The 18302-nt window shown below is 38.9% G+C and overlaps 1 protein-coding gene across 3 annotated transcripts in view; it reads right to left on the bottom strand.

Moving 5' to 3' along the window:
- The window catches only part of PTN (pleiotrophin), a 76077-nt gene that overhangs the window by 20866 nt on the left and 36909 nt on the right, over positions 1-18302 (bottom strand). For all 3 annotated transcript variants that reach the window (XM_021551962.3, XM_077783347.1, XM_077783349.1), the window contains exons 2-4: positions 2859-2965; positions 1227-1400; positions 33-194 (exon numbers count right to left, since the gene is read on the bottom strand). In XM_021551962.3, the coding sequence (XP_021407637.1) occupies positions 33-194; positions 1227-1400; positions 2859-2964 (442 nt within the window). In that variant the 5' untranslated portion in view covers position 2965. The remainder of the gene's footprint in view (positions 1-32; positions 195-1226; positions 1401-2858; positions 2966-18302) is intronic.

Below are 18302 nucleotides of genomic sequence, written 5' to 3'. Positions count from 1 at the left end.
CTATCATACAGCTTTCAGCAAATGGAATTTACCTTGAGGTTTGGGTTTGGTAAGCTTCCCACAGGGCTTTGAGATTGTGACAGTCTTCTGGCAGTCAGCATTATGAAGGGCTCTCTTTAGGTTCCCAGTCCGAGTCTTCAAGGCCGTGTTCAAGTCACATTCTCCCCAGGCCTGGAACTGGTATTTGCATTCCGCTGCAGCAAGGAAGAAAAAGGCAAAATTTAAAACACAATGACTGAGTGTGAAAATAAAAACATTGTGAGACTAATAGGATATCACAGGCAGTTGGTGCTTGCAGACAAAAAGATGTGCAACTGAAGAAAATAATCCCAAAAACTTTAAAGATTATTTGCAGTGGTAGTTGCAGTCTCCTCCCCTCCCCAGTGCTTTAAAATTTAATCCTCTTGCTTTTGCATGGATATTTCATTTTTTGGCATATTAAGAGAAATCCATTTAGCTATGAATATGAACAGCACAACAATAACAAAAAAAGAAAGAAACAGCAGTTTGAAATGTCATTTACATTCCATATGGTTGTTTCTCAATTTGTGTGATGCCAGAGGTTACCAAATAAAGCTTGAATAGTTTCTAGAATGTCTGTGCACCCATAGACTTCTCAAGTCTGAAACTGCAGCACTTATTATATTGGTAAGGTCACAATAATTTCAAAATCATGCAAGCTGTTTACTAGAAAAAAGTGCCAAGTTTGTAAGAGTAATAAAATTTGAGTTTTGGACAGACATCTTGTCCAGATCTGACATGTCTTCCCAAACTGGTACATATGAACCTGCTGAACTGAATGGTAAAAATGAAATACACTGGTCTGGAATGATAAAAATACACCAGTTTTCATTCCCTCCTTTCACTGCACACACAGGTAGCCAGCCCGCCACGCTCCACATCACACACTGTAAAAGCTTGTGATAGCCATCACAGAGGTTCACAGCTGTGAACTTGCACTACTGCTCTGAACAGGGCTGAACACCACAGAGAGCAGATTCCAGCATGCAGGAAGGCAGTTTATAATACGCAGGTTACAGGGACTATCTGCAGAGGAGCTCTGAGGAAGCTGCCTTCTGGCACCCCCCATCTTCCAGCTCTGGTGAGCCTGAACTCAGGACTGACGCCTTCACCAAGACATCTGCGGAACTAAGCAGAAAAGCAGGCTTCCTGCCCCATGCTCAAAATAAAAACCAAAGTAAACCCCTTAAGAGAGCAATGCTGACCTCCAAATTGCTTCTTCCAGTTGCAGGGAATCTTACACTTCTGGGTCTTGGTGGTTTGTTTGCACTCAGCTCCAGTGCGGGTGCCCTCACGTGTCCCCAGGCCACAGTCACCGCTGGTGGGCACGCAGACACTCCACTGCCACTCCCCACAGTCAGACTTCTTCGCCTTTTTCTCTGGATGAAGACAAGAAACCAAGCAAGAGAAGTGCTCAGTGCCCAAAGCCTATGGAGAAGTTGCCTAAACTTAACCAAAGTCACAGGAAGGATAAGTGAGGAAGACATTCATAACACAATTCCCTTAAAAGCAAAAGGTCTGACATCCTCTTCACAATTCTGCAGAGACAGAATCCGAGTCCAAAGCACGATGATCATTAAAACTCACTCCCACTGCCATGTTTACTAGTCCATTCAAATATTCTCAAGTGGATTGTCATCTTCAGAAATCTAAAAACCCACAGGGATCACTGAGCAAAACATGCAGGAGGGCTCTCACTCAGAAAGCTGTCTCCACTAGCTCGGGGCATGCAAATATCCTCAGTTCCAGCTGAAGCACTACACACTAAAAAGTGAGAAATGTATGTGCTGAAATTGTGTATCAGAGGATTTGAGCACCTGCAGGAAACAGCTGTGGGATGAAAACTTCTGATTTGCTATACCATGTCACATTTTATAACAGAATACTTCAAAGGCAAAGGAGCTACATGGAGAAGTGTACTCGAAGTGCTTCTAATTCAGGTGAGTTTGTTGCTCAGGGTAAATATAAGGATCATGATTTTATTTAGATCCTTAAACAAAAGACTTATGAGAAAAGATAGAAATGTTATCAAACACAGGGATTCACAAAAAAAATTGCTTAAGCCCCTAAATCATCACAAGTAACTGTAAATATACTTACATAATTTTTTTTTTCTTCTAGGTCTTGCATGTTTATGCTACCATTTTCTCATATTTCCACAAAGACAAAATGGTTAAAAATTTCTTTTATTTTTACTGGGAACACTAATTCTGATGGACTCTCAGTTCATATTATCTGGTACCTAAGATGCCAGAAAATAATAAGACCTTAAGAAAAACACCAAAAAATACATTCTTTAAAAACTGTCAAAATGGAGTTTGACAGATATGAATTTTTCACCCTGGGCCAGTTTCTCTTGCAATGAGGTCTGAGTTCATCACTGACAGAAAGAAACTACTGCTGGATGTCTGGCTGTCTGTGCAACAGCAAGTTAGTACAATTCTTTGTCAGAGGATTTCCACATCACACAGCATCAGTGTAGCACTGTCATATATAACGCTGAGCAAGTGACATAACTGCTCTTTCATCATGCCTGTTTGGCTCCCCCTAAGTCAAGCATGAAACTATTCATGGAGCACATTTTAAGCTGCTTTGCAATATCCACTCTGTGATGAACCAAGGACTCCAGTCTCTGGGGTTGTCAAGCTGCCACTTGACATGGAAACCCCTTTCTGCTTCCCTATTTAACACAGAACAACGTGTCACAGCCAAAAATCTACCCTGATGTCAAAAGGTTAACAAATGACCTGATTTCATAACAAAACCAGAAGCATTTGACCTTCTCACAGGCATGCAATCTATCTTGGGGATTAACTCTGAATTAGACTGGACCTTACCTGGTTTCTCTTTCTTGCCAGCCTCAGTGGTACTCACAGCTGCCAGAAGGAAAAAGAGTGCCAGGAGGGCAGCTGTGAACATTCGACGTTGTTGTTGCTGTTGCATTCTGCAGATCAATGACAGAGAAGGAAAAAAATGGTTAGTGAGACTGTAAAAAGTGGGACTCCAACTAAAGCGTTTTTGGGAAGCTCTGCTTCAGGACCGCAAAACACAAGCAAGTCAAACATAATTAGCTATTGCCAGAATGAGCAATTATCTTCACTCCAGAGAGAATACGGAGATTTTTAACTATTTTCCAGCCTGTGTACCAAACCCGTGATCTACAGCACTGATATTACTGGTGGGAAGTTCTGTAACTATTGCTTGTCTTCTTTAAACCAGTTAGAGAATCAAGGATCTTGAAAGGTCTGGAACTCCTCTCCTCTTTTCTGACCCCTGACTGTGTAAAAATAAGCAAAAAATACACTTTATTTTTCACTTTACCAATTCATATGAGGCAGGGGATACTTTACTGTCCACCTTGCAAGAGTTGAAGTTCTTATTAGGCTTAAGTGACATCTGAAAACAGCTTTTTTCACAAAAACTTATACAGGTGATATGTGATGCATTATCTTAATTGTCACTGGCATTTTGCTACATACTTCTTCCTTCCCCTCCAATTAGTGTCTCTTCATAATATAAATTAAGCTAATTGTTTGATGTGCAAAGTAGGCACAGAGATAGGACTTGCACACACTGCTAGAGGCTACCTACAGCATGCTAATAAACCTGAAATCTGGATTTGGGAAGCAAATATTCAAATACAAAATGGTATTAAATTCATTTACTTGGGATTGAAGCATCATTCACTAACCAGTCACCAAAAGTCATTCTGAGCTTTCCCTTTCCTATTTCTATAATTTGCACTATCTCACTTTGGCACTGTTTATCAGAACACAAGGCCTTCAACACATAATTTAAAAATAAGCAATGTCCCTCTTTCCTAGAGACATCTCTCCAGTAGGCAGCCAGGTACTAAGACAGTGGACTAGAGATTGCTTGGATGAAAGGAAGGTGTCTTCAATCTTTTTTTGTTTTGTTTTTCCTCAGGACCCGAGACGTTCATATTACACCAGCCTTCAGAGGAGGAGTAACAGTGCCACAGTTTTAAAGACAGTCTTTAAAACTCAGCTAGACTGATATTTACAGAGAGTTTAATGGCAGCCTCATCTCATTTTGCTGAGCACAGCAACCATGGAGGAAAAATATTTCTCAACATGAACAAAGAACAAAATGTATTTGAAATTTAATTTGGCACTCCCCAGTATTCTCTGCTGGCAACCTCTTGCTCAAATGCAACACAGTTATAACTGACATGGAAAACAGGAGAGGAATCCCAAACATGGAGACTTTTATGTATCTGGCTTTAATATAATTCTAGAAGTCAGATGAGACAACTTAATAGCTGTGTTGAAATAAATTCATTTGAAGACTGCAAGAGGCCTGGCATTCAAATGTCTGAAAGAGCTATCATTAGCAGAAGTTTCATTTACTTCAAAAGAAAGTATAATTTCCCATGAAGAAGAAAAGACCACCATTGTTTCCAGCAAACTCAAACAGAGCCCACAGTAGAGCACGTGAGTTGCCAGAGCTTGGGTTTGTTTTTCCTTTTTTTCTGCTGCATGTTTCCACTCAGAGCCTCTCATGTTTTACAGAAAATTAATAAAACAAATAAAATAGATAAAAAAAGAAATACATTAAATAAGCAATTAAAAACTAAATACTCAACCTGCCTTTTAGCTCAGTTTACTTCAAATTGTTTTTCCATAATCAAATGAACACCTCTTTCATGAGGAAGGGCTGAGAGAATTGTGTTTGTGCAGCCAGAAAAAGAGAAGGCTTGGGGTGACCTAATTGCAGCCTTCATACCTGAAGGAAGCTCTTGAGAAAGATGATGAGAAACTTTTTACAAGAGCATATAGTAACCAAACAAAGAGAAATTAATTAAAATAGAGAGTAGGGTTAGATTAGATATTAGGAAAAAATTCTTTACTGCGCCTGTGGTGAGGCACTGGAACAGGTTACCCAAGGAAGTTGTGGAAGCCTCAGCCGTGGAAGTGTTCAAGGCCAGGTTGGATGGAGTGCTGAGCAACAGGTCTAGCAAAAGGGTGTCCCTGCCCATGGCAGGGAGTTGGAATTAAATGATCCTCAAGGTCCCTTCCAAGACAAACCATTCTATGATTCAAATACAGTTGCCATACTATTAAAAATCCAACTCCACACTTAGTTCCTTGCCCCTTTCCTTCAAGGGAGCTTCCCACCAGTAACACTGCACATCCCCTAACATCCCATTTTCACTATAGTTTGTCTTCTCACTTCATCTCTTCCAATCAGCTTTCCAGAATCCTTTGTTGAAAGAGAGAGTTCATTTCATGGAAGCACACATATAGCAGGAGATAGAAACACTTTCTCAAGTCACTGTCTGCCAGGTGTCAGAAGCTGAAGCAAAGGCAGCACTAGTGGTTTTATTCTGAAGGATGCCACCAAATACAAGAGATGGTCACAGTTTTGGGGCTGCCTCCCACATCCTCGCTGCTCATCCCAGGGACCTAGGATGTAGTCACACATACCCCAGGGGCTCCCCAGTCACTGGGAGTCATGGATAACTGTCACTAGGGAAGCTGCCTCATATTAAATTGAAAGGGACTCAAATTTAAATCAGACTGACAGTCTTTTCAGCAAAACAGATGAGGAAAATAGTTAGGGTTTTGGAGTCTGAAACATTCCAGGAGCCCTATAAAGAAAAACCCCACAGAGCCTTAATATAGCATGCTTTCCTAAGACTCAAGACTCCCCTACAGACAAAACACTTGCCAAATGTCTAATGCAAACACTAACCCTACAGAGATATAGATATTTCGTCTCTCTGCAGAGACCAGGCTGCTTCCTGAAGTGCCTCTCCTGTACCTACATGTGAAAAGTCATGTTGTACAAATGCAGACTTTGCCTCACACCACACCACCAGCTCAAATATGATGTAACCAGTATAACCATAGAAAACCATTTAACTGTTTTGCACAGTTTGGATGGCAAACAGCAAAGGTGGGAGTTCTCACAAGATTACAAGCAGCCTATATGTAATACTCACAAAATAGTCAGTATTTTTTTCAAAAGGCCAGAAAATGCCATCTACCAGCAAGTATGTGAGTCCAATCTTCAGCTCTTCTTACAAATATTTTAGTTGGCAGTTAAAGACAATTTAAGATAAAAACTCACCAAACAATATATTCTACTGAAAATAACTCTTTTTTGTTTACTTTTTCAAAACCCAAAGGGTTGATTCTTCCTTTTTATAAGATTCTTTGATAACGTTTTCTGTTCAATCATTGATTTAAAGAACTGCCAGAAATGGTAATAGCAATGAAATAAGTGTTTTGCTACATACAAAATGAATGACTCCTGGATATTTTGATTTTTGCAATGAGCCTTCTGTCTACACCAATGGTAACAAGTAAATCATGTGCCATGAGAGGAAAGCATCTCTAAAATCCTGTATGACAGCCCCTAAACAGAGCAAGATGGTGTAATTTAAACAAATGGCAGGGGTATTTACAACCACAGAAAGACAAAGATAAAAGTGAAAGAAAGAAAGAAGGAAAGAAAGGAAAGAAAGGAAAGAAAGGAAAGAAAGGAAAGAAAGGAAAGAAAGGAAAGAAAGGAAAGAAAGGAAAGAAAGGAAAGAAAGGAAGAAAGGAAGAAAAGAAGAAAGGAAGAAAGGAAGAAAGGAAGAAAGAAAGAAAGAAAGAAAGAAAGAAAGAAAGAAAGAGGAGATTTTTAATGTGTGGGCTGCTACAGGAACTTCAGAAAAGAGAAAAGGTAGAGAGAAAGAGAGCTTAGAACAGTTTAAATTAGAAGTTGGAACAACATGAGGAAAAAAGAGTGTGTAATCACATAAAGAGCACCATAACAGGAAAGAGAGAAGAGAGAAGTGGTTAATGACAGTTAAACACTAAACCAGAGAGAGTTAAAAAAGCATGAAGTGTCTAATGAAAGGAGATTAGAAGAGCAGTTGAGATACACCGTAGCAAGTAGCTTCTTGCAGCAACAATAAGGCATAGGAATTCCTTCAGGCTTACAGTTGATTTCACAGTCAATCTCTGCTTGGGAGTAAAAAATGAAAGGAAAATTTAAAAATGGCAGGCAATCAGAGAATTAATGACTTCATCAACCATCCATCCATGGCTTCAATTACATGCTGAGCCTCAGAAAGAATCAGGAAGAAATCATTCCATGGCTGCAGTTTAAGGGACCTCTTGAGCAGAGCTTGAGCCTCCCACTCTAAATCCCACATTACCCCAACCTGATTTTACAATCCCACTCAAGTGGACAGCCCAAGGCAGCACAGGCGTGCACTTCTTAAACCTTTGGATCTCTGCTAGTGCAAGCCAGGCTTGCCAGAGGGACTCTCTCTGCACTCACACAATTAATTCATACCCAGGTACTCCTGAATCAGAACAAGTCTTTCCTGAACAGAAGCATTCAGAACAAAGCAGACAACTTTGGATGAAGCTGTACTGGTGAACAAGAGTTTCTTTTTCCTAGCCTGACTGAAGCTACTATATGTAACACCCCAGGATCACATATGCCTTTTACAGGTGGCTTTTTTTGCTGTTAATAACTTTATGCACAAGTCCTTCCCTTCATCTGTTCTTCCCAAAGCAACTGGCAAGGTCCCAGATTACAGAAGCAAGTATTTCATTATTAGTCCATATGAGTGCAACCTACCACTCTAAACAATCAGGTCTTCTCACATTATTATAACCTTTCCATACCCTCCAGCTTGTCCAGTATAATGTGCCAGACACCAGCTGTGTTGATGATATTGTTAAGCTGCATCTATAGCAACACCGAAGGTATTGCCATTGCTAATGATGGGCCACAGGCTTTGGAGTGAGTTTGCCAGGGCTCTGGACCAAGGCTTGTCAAGGCTCACCCTTTCTGAGCATTCCTTGGCCTGTCCACAGCTTTGTCACATTTGCTTTAGCTGCAACAGCGCTTCCTCTAATAATCAGCTGTGCTGATTTACTTTTCTTTGTCATTGTATGGAGCCATGTAAGTTTTGTGCCTCTTATGATAATATCTTATAAAGAAATTCAGGGTTGGTATGTTAGCAAAGGCCTTGAGAATTAGAGACACAGAATGCAGTGCAGTGGAATACAGACATGGAAGATATGAGATGGGGCACCAACTTATCAACAGAGACACAAACACTTGCTATAAACAACTGTCCCAAGGTCAGATAAAGAAATTCAGACATGGCCAAAACTGGTTATAGGGGTAAGAAAGAGAAAGCAGAAATAATTTCCAATATACCTAAGTGTCCTCTCTAAAAAGTTTGGCTATAACAAGACTGCAGACAAATGAAGAGAGAGAAAGGCATTAAAGCATGCTAGCAAACATTAAAAAAAAAAAAAACAAAAAAAAAACCAACTCCAGGGTGATCCTAGAGCAAGGAAAAAAAAAACAGCAATATGAACATCCTTCTGGACAAGGACCCCAAAGGATGACAGGTCACCATAACCATCTCTACCACCCACACAATGAAATCATCAAGCTGAGGGATAAGAAGAGCTGGAGAAAGGTCAGCATAACATCAGGAAAAACAGTTGAATCTAAGCTCATGTATAAAACTTTACCTGTGGTAGTGGTGGCATTATTGTTAACATTATTTTAACACCTGCATAGATATAATCTTTTTCTGCAATAATTACATCTGCACTAATAACAGTCCTCGGATTAAAACATTAAGATTTGAATTGTAATAACAATAAATCTTTGGCTTAATATAACTATATAAAAAAGGTATAGTTCCTCTTTTGCAGTAAACAATATTTCACACACTGTTATTTTCATCCCATGACCACAAATAAAAATGTATCCCAGGTGCAGATTTAAGAAGTTCCTGCAACCCATTATTTTTCTTCAAAACACCGCTCATTTTGAGTCCTCTTTAAACTGCCTGCCCACTTTAGAACTAACTTTTACATTAATCCTTCTTTTTTTCCTGCTTGAATGAATAATTTCTCATTAACTCCCACAACAAATACTTTAATAAATTACAGTTTGATTAGTTCCAGATTAGTCATATCTACAAAATCAGTTTTTAAATTAGCTAGTTTGGGACATCAGTCTCCTTTCAGTAAATACATGCTGTGTTTAATGAAACTTAATATTTAATTCCAATTCTTAAATTATTCCTTTATTCAAAATCTGCTCTACTTTGCAGTCTATCGAGGGCAGATGTCTGCAGCTACCTGGATGTGTTTCTTTCCCTCTTTTTAAGGGTAAATATTTTATTTGCTAAACTCTAGTTGTACAGTAACAGGAAATAAAATTTGATCCATGGTTTAATGGATCTGAAATGTAACATGCCATTTTTAACAGCTGAGAGATAATAACACAGGTTTTCTCTGTAAAAGAGAAATTAAGAGCAGTTGGCTCTTTGGAGTTTTACCTCAGAAACTGTTGAAGAATCTTCTTCTGCAGGTCTTTATCTCATTCACCACCCAGTGCCTGCCCCTGTGTCCTACCTGATCTCCCATATGGAGAACTGAGGCAAAACCTAACATGCTTCTGGAGCCAGAGCCATGATCTCCCAGCTGTAGTGTGTTCCTTCTTCCTTCACACACATACACATTTCCTTTGTTGTCTTTATTTGCACTAGTAGGAAAATAAAATTTAAAAACTAGATTTGCCCTTTGTTGCCCTTGCAAGATTTAAGCCAACTAAGTTTATGGTGAGTCTCAGCAATCTTCCATGTCTGGACTTTAAAGACACTACTTTATAGGATGACCACTACCATTTTTTTAAATTTCTGCAAGCTCACAATAGCACTTGAGTGGGCTGATCCCGAGTGAGATACAGAATTCTGCTCTACAGCTTTTTCCCCACACTTTTTCTTAAGGAAACAAATGTCAATTTTATTTCTAGCTTGATAGAAATAAATTTTAATCAATCCTTTATTATAAAATTTGCATCAGTCCAACACACATCACCAGTTTACTTAATTTCACAAAAGCCAACTTTTAAAATTTAAAACTTTAATCAGATCTATATTCATGCTCCTATGCAACATAAAGCAAATCAGCTTGCTAACACTTGATACAAATGGTTATTTTTAGGGATAAACTTTAAGATGAGATGTAAAATCACACTGAATCAAATTCTAAAATAGCTCAACTTTTTAGAGTTCTATATTAGGTAGTGAAGAAATCACATCAACAAATTTTAGCGCTTATTACTATTAGCACCTTTTACCTTCTAATTTAAGTTGTTAAAGATAAACCTTCCCTGTTATGAAAGATCTCCTATTTTACCCATGCATAATCACTCAAGGGCGTCTAACTAAAGTTTTCCACATCCAACTTTGGGATGTTTTTCCGTACTCCTCCAAGAGAAGATTCATATGACTCAAAACTGTCTTATGTATCACAGAATCACAGAGTATGCTGAGTTGGAAAATATTCATCGGGACCATCGAGTCCACCTCCTGGTCCTGCACAGGACACCCCAAAAACGACACCGTGTGCCTAAGAACATTGTCCAGACACTTGCTGAGCTCTGTCAGGCTTGGTGCTGGCACCTTCCCTGGGGAGCCTGGTCAGTGCCAACCACCCTCTGAGGGAAATTCTTCCTGATTATCCAACCTAAACCTCTTCCAACCAGCTTCAGGCTGGTTTGTTGAGTCCTGACCCTGATCACAAGAGTGAAGAGAAGCAGTACCTGCCCCTCTGCTTCCCCTCATTGAACACCACAAAAGGGTATCCCCTCCGTTTTTTCTCCGAGCTGAATAAAACAAGTATACCAATAGCTTTTATTTATTTATTTAGTGTATATAATTAATTTTGCAGTTATATTTCCTTTGCTGTGGTTTCACTATTTTTGGAACCTTTTCTGGACCTTCAAGTTCTGTTAACCAGTCATGATTACCACTGCAGAGCGTGTGGGGGCTAACCCAATAATTTTAGTTTGCAAGTACTACACCTCTTTCCAGCTTCTCCAACTAATTTCCCAGGCCACCCACACCTGATATTTCACTCTGATCTCACCCAAATGTGTTTCAGTTTTCAACTTCTCCTTAACTACTTTCCATCCTGACTACTGTGGTTTATAATCTAATTTAGTTCTTTGTCTTGTCTACTCTGCCACTGTAGCGTCATTCTTTTATCCAATGCAAAATCTTTATTTACCTTACTTTTCCTTCCTGGGTATGAAAAGCAGACATCAACATCACATACATTTCTCTGTATACCTTCTCAAGTGTAAAGCTCACCATATTCTCTCAGAGTTCAAAATCTTCAGTCTCCATCATTTTATCATGCCTTCATGGACCAAAGAAATGCTATGTTCACTCAAAACTGTTACTATAGCCTTAGTGGTCTAAGTCCAAAACTGAGCCAAGATTTAAAGAAAGAAAGAACCTTTAATTATAATAACTGACTATTCAGCCAAATGGTCTCTCTCTGACTGAAAAACCATGTCTTAATCTCATTTATAACAATGATGATCTTTCAGAATGATTTTGTTAAAGAAAACCTACTAGGATAATGATGAAACACAGAGTTTGTTTCTTTGGACAAATTAATTAATGCAATTATATTTTCCACTTGGGTGAGTAGGGGTGAGTGGGTTGGTCAGTGTATCAAAAACTCCCTCATATTAATTCAGAGACCTGCAGACACTGTAATTCTGCCCAAAGCAAAAGCTGTGTGCTCATTTTTCATACTTCTGTGACATTTCTGAGAGGGCTTGGTTTCCTTTTGGCCCACAGTAATGAAATTTTGGCAGCTCCATCTCTAACTCCAAACACTGGATGCCAGTACTCTGAACCTGTGTGTTAACAAGACAGTTCAAAGCCATGTAGGAAACTGAAAATAGGCTCCCTGCACTTCAACTCTGGAGCAAAGCTAGCATCTCAACAACAGCCTCCAGGTCCCCATTTCAAAACACAGAACCCAGTGCAGCTGACTGGTTGTCCTGTCTGGGAAAATTATAAGAGAATCAGGGAGCTTCAACTAGCAGCCACTCGAGGGTAGAGAGAGGGGCCACCACACATGGAAGCTGTTCCAGCAATGCTCCCCTCCATGCAGAAGGGGAAAAGCTGGCAAGCACCAGCTGGCAGGGAAGAGGCAATTGCTTCAAGGAGAGCCAGTGCTGGAAAGAGTTGGGTAAGCAGCAATTTATTCCACAGTACAGTGGCAAATTTGAAAAACATAAAATTGAGTGTAACTATCTGTTTGTGGCTACAGATCCTCCAGGGAGATGTGAGAAAGGTCTAGAAGGCTGAAACTATATTTGGCACACTTTCTGTATTTTTTAAACTAGCATTTATGCTCAGCTACAGCACAGGATACCATAAGAATGAGCAAGAATTAAACGCTAAAAAGGAAAAAAATCATAGCATGACCCTTCTGAAAAGCCCAAGTTAAACACTTCATTTCAAAAATTGCAGTGTGCAGCTCAGGGACAACATTTTTCAACATGTAACCAATTCTATATTCTCTTTTCAACATGGACATTATTAAGGGCCAGAAAAATGAGCAGTGAGGCCAGCAAACTATGCCAATGCCATAAAAAGAAGTAGAAAACCAAGATTACGTGCCTGAAGAAAATTACTAACATGCAAACAAAAAAACAAAACAAAAAACCAAAAAAAAAAAAAAAAACCAAAAAACAAGGACCTATTAACACATCCCATCTAGTTTTGTTCAAGTAAATAAGCTAAAAGCTAAAGTAATTAGTTCATTTGTGGACAGCAGTTCCCCTAGTCTTTGATATTTGCTTAGCTGATTGCATATTTGTCTGTCACATCAGCCAAAGGCAAATACACCTACTGGAGATATTTTATATTTCTAGTTCCCCAGACCCAAACGAATAGTTCAAGTTGGTAACAGACACCCCTAGGTACATGAGTTCTGCCTTTAAATGCATAATTTAGTCTGGTGCAAGACTCAAGAAAATGGACAATACAAACAAATACAGATGGAAAATTTCTTTCATTTTTTCCAAAATGTTCCACGGGAGAGCATAGTTTTCCACAGGATAAGTCTTTGAAAGCATTCTTATGAATTAAAACAAATTTATATGTGGTTTTATAAGCTCGCTACTATACAACTGCATTCCCTTCCATTAAAAATTTTAAATAATTAAATAATAAATATGTAAATAATTTTACACAAGTTCCACTGAGGACCCTAGTGCTTCTTTTAGCTGATCAAAGAATAATGAATCACTTATAAAAGGTGTAATTTTCAGGGGTCAAAATTTAGCATTCACGCAGTACGGTTGTGAACAAGACATAATGGTAGCGAATAATTTCTTCCTCAAAGGAAAAGTGCAGTAAGTGGAAACACAGTGCTAAACAAACACAACAGGCAGCACCTTGATTAAAAGGCCAAGAATTAAAAATCTGGAGTGGAAATGGTCAAAACTTTCAAGGGGATTAAGAATGTCATGCTTCTCTCTTCCCAGATCTCCAACATGAGATTTTTAGAATGTAATTTTATTTTTCAGAACGCCTAGGGAACACATCTAATATTTCTAAAGAGTAATAATTGAGAAGGGAAAAATACCCAAATAACAACATAGCAACAAAAAAACTCCATTCAATATCATAAACTGATATTAAGAAAACAGACATGTCTATAAAGGGATGAAAAAACATGCTGTGTTTTCAAAAAAAGTATTACATTTCTTTAAAATAAAAGTGGTGGTTGCTATTTTTTCTGTTGGTCCCCAGTAAGTGTACAGAGATAATTTTCTTAGCCCTGGACTTCAAAAATTTTCTTAAAAATGAGATTTCTGAAATTAACATTGATGTTGAGATCCGTTTCCTCTCGTTCCCTGAGCTCTTATTTTGTTCTTATCCACAACACACACATTTTCTTCCCCTCTTTTGTTCTTTGTTGGTCTGAGCACATTTGAATTGATAACTAATACCGTTCTGCAACTTCCTCTTCTATTGACCTTCCACTCCTACTGCTCCAGCTGTGAGACAGGAGAAACAAAAAAAAAAAAAAAAAAAACCCCAAAACAACCCATATTTCAGTTCATTCTACTATATTTCCAGATCTTAACTGAAAAAGATGTTTTAAGCCACCTGTTACTTCAATTTTTTCCCCCCTTTCTGCTCTTCCCACGACAGTCACAGCTGTCACCTCAGTATCGACAAAATCACAGTGGGTTTCTTAGACTTTCATTTCTACAGGGCTAAAGATTAGACACTCCTGGATCTGCTCACCAAGAAGACCACATGAGACCACTGAGCTCCATTCCCTCCAAAGGTTTTTGTCTCAATGACAGCGAGGCCAAATTTCTGACTGAATTTTTCTGTGCATCCTCTGCATCACTGTTTCTCTCCTTGTGCTGTGGTCAGAAGTACAACAGTGACAGGCAAATCCTCTCTCTATTCCCTTTCAACTCTGCTCTCCCAAGGTGCAAAAGATATAATTACTTGATGATAGCAGGGAGAAAAGAGGTTCTTAGTAGTTATTCTTTCTGCCGCTTTTCACACCTCAAACTACCAATGGTTTTGCTCTACCTAATGATCTTCTGGTTGCCTGAGATTATACAAAGCTGTTTTTCATGGTTTTTCAAAGTCTCTGATAAGTGACCAGACCCCAACTACTCCACTACCATGACATTACAAGACCAGAAAATGGTAAATAAATACTATTACAGAGAGCGTTCTGATATAAAGAATATTGCTGACCACCTCCTTGGCTACCTAATGTGTTTTCTTCTACCAGAGATTAATTTGGGTACCTCCTGAAAAATGTTAGAGTAAGGAGGGGCATATTCCCATTAACTTGCTGAGCAGAATGCAGAAAAGAGTCTCTCACTGTCCCTGTCTATCCAAGAGAAAGTTTTCTTTACTCATATAAATTCATTTATTGTAATGGAGCAAGCTTATGAAGCCACATATTCCTGTCCATTGCAGTTGTAACAACGTCCTGTGGGTATCACAGTCAGGAAGGAAAAAAAAAAGAGCAATCAAGGAGCAATTTTGGTAACTGGGTTCAGAGCCAAAGATTATTACTAATACTGTGAGGACATGTGCAGATATACTTTGATGTCACCACAGTCCCAATGGCCACACCACCATTGTGAAAGAAGCATGGTTTGAGAGTCGTTTAAGCTGTGACATGATTTGCATAATGAACAGCTGTACTGTACAAGCCAAACAGATGCCTCTACTGTATTTTTATTTTCATTTTCTCCCTCTGCCCCAGTGAAGACATTTTCAGCTCAATGGCAGTAGGCAAATCACAGCATTTGTGACTATCCTCACTTCTGCATCTATGGAACAGGGATAATAGCACTTGTCTCCCTTAAAAGAACACTGAGAAACCCATAATAAAAATGATTATGTGAAGAGGGCATAATTTTATTAGCCAGCATCAGCTGCAGCTTGCTCTACTTTCCTGCATCTCATGCCTGCATGGTTCCAGGTTTTGAGCAGGGTAGCCAGACTTCCTCAAGCAGAGGAGAGCAGCAGGAACACTGTGAAACTCCCAGTGGCTCAGCATGTTGGTAAAGGAAAGCTGCCAGACTCAGCAGAACTGCCTTCTCTTTGATAACTACCTTTCCTCAAAAATAAACAAATTTTGGCAAATATTTGAGTTTTGATTTCCCTGAGATGACTATCAGGTTAGAGAATTTTACCAGTTTGTTTGGTTTTTTTTAAACTTCAAATCAGGCTCTGAGAAATAGGCCATACTCATAAAGAAAGTAATACATTTTATTTCTTTTATTCAATACTACTGTCTCTTTTGCTGTTTGTCCCTTCAGATGACATTCCAAAATATGCAGTACAGTCAGAAAACTAACCTGAAAGCACAGAGCTCTATATTAATCTTTCCAAAGGACTCTATTTATACTTTTTTTTTTTCAGAGAAATTCTCTCTGCTTCAAGTGACAAATATCAGGGCATTTGGACAGCTATGCAAAAATGAATTAGGAAAAAATTAAATAAACTGAAACAAAGGATATGTGAAATGAAATCCGTGTCTCAGCCTTGTTGTGACACAGGGCTAGAATACGGTTTTAAATCTTCCTTTTCCAAAAACAGTGAGCAGAGGGCAGCAGTTGTGTGGCATGTTATCTTTGCCAGTCAGCAAACAGCATCTCCAAGGAACAAATGCCCACCAGTGTGACACGAGTCAGCAAATAAAGCCAAGAGCCCAGACCTCATGTTCTGCAATTGATTCATAGAAACACTGAATATTTTAGGTTGGAAATACCTTTAAGATCATCAAGTTCAACCATCAACCTAGACTGCCAAGACCACCACAAATCCATGTCTCTCACTGTCACATCTTCACGTTACAGGGATGATGACTCAGCCACTTCCCTGGGCAGCCTGTTCCCATGCTTGATAGCCCCTTCAGTGAAGCAATATCTCGTAATATTCAATCTAAACTTTCCCTGGTGCAACTTGAGGCCATTTCTGCTCATCCTATCACTTTTTACTTGGGAAAAGAGACTGACCCTGACCTTGCCACAACCTACTGTCAGGTATTTCACAGCCCTTCCCACTCAGCTAGAACTTTAGGAACTGCCTCACTCGTTCCAGTGCAATTTTAGCAACTAGGTTGGACTCTCCCTCAAATTTGTGAAAGAGCATTCATCATATAATTTAATAGTAGCAAAAATGAGTTGGGATGCACTGCCATTTCCTTTTCAGCTCTTGGAGACAGGCCAATGCTTTCCATGACCTTATCAGTGCTAGAAAGGAACAACCTTTTGACAGCTGCAGTGAAGCATCTTTAGGATGTTCACTGATGGTGTCAGCACCACAAGGTAGTGCCTCCATACAGGGAGATTTCTTGTGTCCTAGAAACAAGCAAGCCAGTGGAAGAAAGTACAATCAACTTCACTTGGCAGAATAGAAACTGAGGTTTATAGACATAAATCAACTTGCTTGTAATTATCCAAAATATGTGTGTGACAGAAAGAATTTTTTTTCAGAGAAAATAGTCTTTCATCTTAATGAGGAAAACATCCTAGACAGAAAATCCCACTTATAAATATGCCCAGGAAGACAGAGTTGTCCCTGTCCAGTCTCTTACCTCATTGGACTAAATTTCATTTTTCTATCCAAGGTAAAATATGTCAAATGATACTGTAACTATGTCATTTCAGCTGATAGAGGATGAAGTTGTACAGCATGCAATTTACCGGAGGTGACACTTCAGTGCAACCTTTTTGGCTTTTGGACAGTTGAGCTTTTTTGTTACTTTCCATAAAAACCTTTCCATTTAAGTCAATACAGAGCTGCATACTTGCAGCAAAATTTTGGTAGCTACAGAGTAAGGCTGCAGTCTGTATTACTGAAAGGACACTGTGCCTCAGCTACATTCTAGCAACGTAACAGGTCAAAATACATTCAATTCTTTAAAAGTCTATTTTCATCTACCCAAGCAGGGTGGGAACGTTTTCATGACTGATTTGACTTCTCTGTTATCATCTTTATCTGGTAGAAAGTCATGGAAAAATTAAGAAACTCCATTCAAATGAAAAATTCTTGTCATCTGACATTCCTGCTCTAAACCGAGGGACACCATTTCACTCTGTCCTTTCATTTACCCTTCCAAGTCTCATCTTCTCCAACCACAGAAAATCCTCCCTTCCTCTTTGTCCCTTTACCCTTGTACACACATTTTAAAGATAATGTCCTTTCAGTTCTTCTGCATCTTATGGCTGCTTTAGGTTGCAAAGTTCTCTCAAGACTACTAAAACAACATTTTTTTTAACAAATAAAATAAGATAAAAAGAGCTCTCTCTAAACTGGAAGGTAGCATTTACCAAACCACTGGAAGGTGAGAGCTCCTAAGGGAAGTTATGTTTATCCAAAACCAGGTACATATTTTATTCCATCTATGTCTCTGATACTAAAAGTAATTTCTAGCACTGGGAGAATGTAACACCACAAGGGGAAAAAAAAATGGAGGAGTTATTTATGCTATTAAGTATTTAACAAATTCTTTGATGGGAAGATCATACAACAATAATCAGAAAACTGAAACGTCACTGAGTAATGCTAATGTAAAATTTGCAATGCAAAGGTGAAACTTCTTAAAATGTGGGTGGGCAAATACACATTTCACACTGTTCCCATTGTTTTAATTTTGCATCTGCCAGAGATCTCAGTATTCAATGTGCAAGTAGGAGACAGAAAATCTCAGGGAGACAACAGGAGACTTTGGCAACTAATGGGGAGAACCAGACCCATTGTTACACTGAGAGTCCAAACAGAAGAACCAGATACTAAGAAAAGAAAGAAAAAAGTATTAAACTTTAAATGTGACTAAATTAAAGTGACATTTAAGACCACTGTCTTCGGTGGAGAGAGTTAATAACAAGTTGCGAATAACAAAATTACCCAAGAACTACTTTTCAGTTTA

Source organism: Lonchura striata, chromosome 5, assembly GCF_046129695.1.
Source record: "Lonchura striata isolate bLonStr1 chromosome 5, bLonStr1.mat, whole genome shotgun sequence".
Lineage (NCBI taxonomy): Eukaryota > Metazoa > Chordata > Aves > Passeriformes > Estrildidae > Lonchura > Lonchura striata.
The sequence above is the reverse complement of the archived record's forward strand: the minus strand, read 5'-3'. Positions and strand labels throughout refer to the sequence as shown.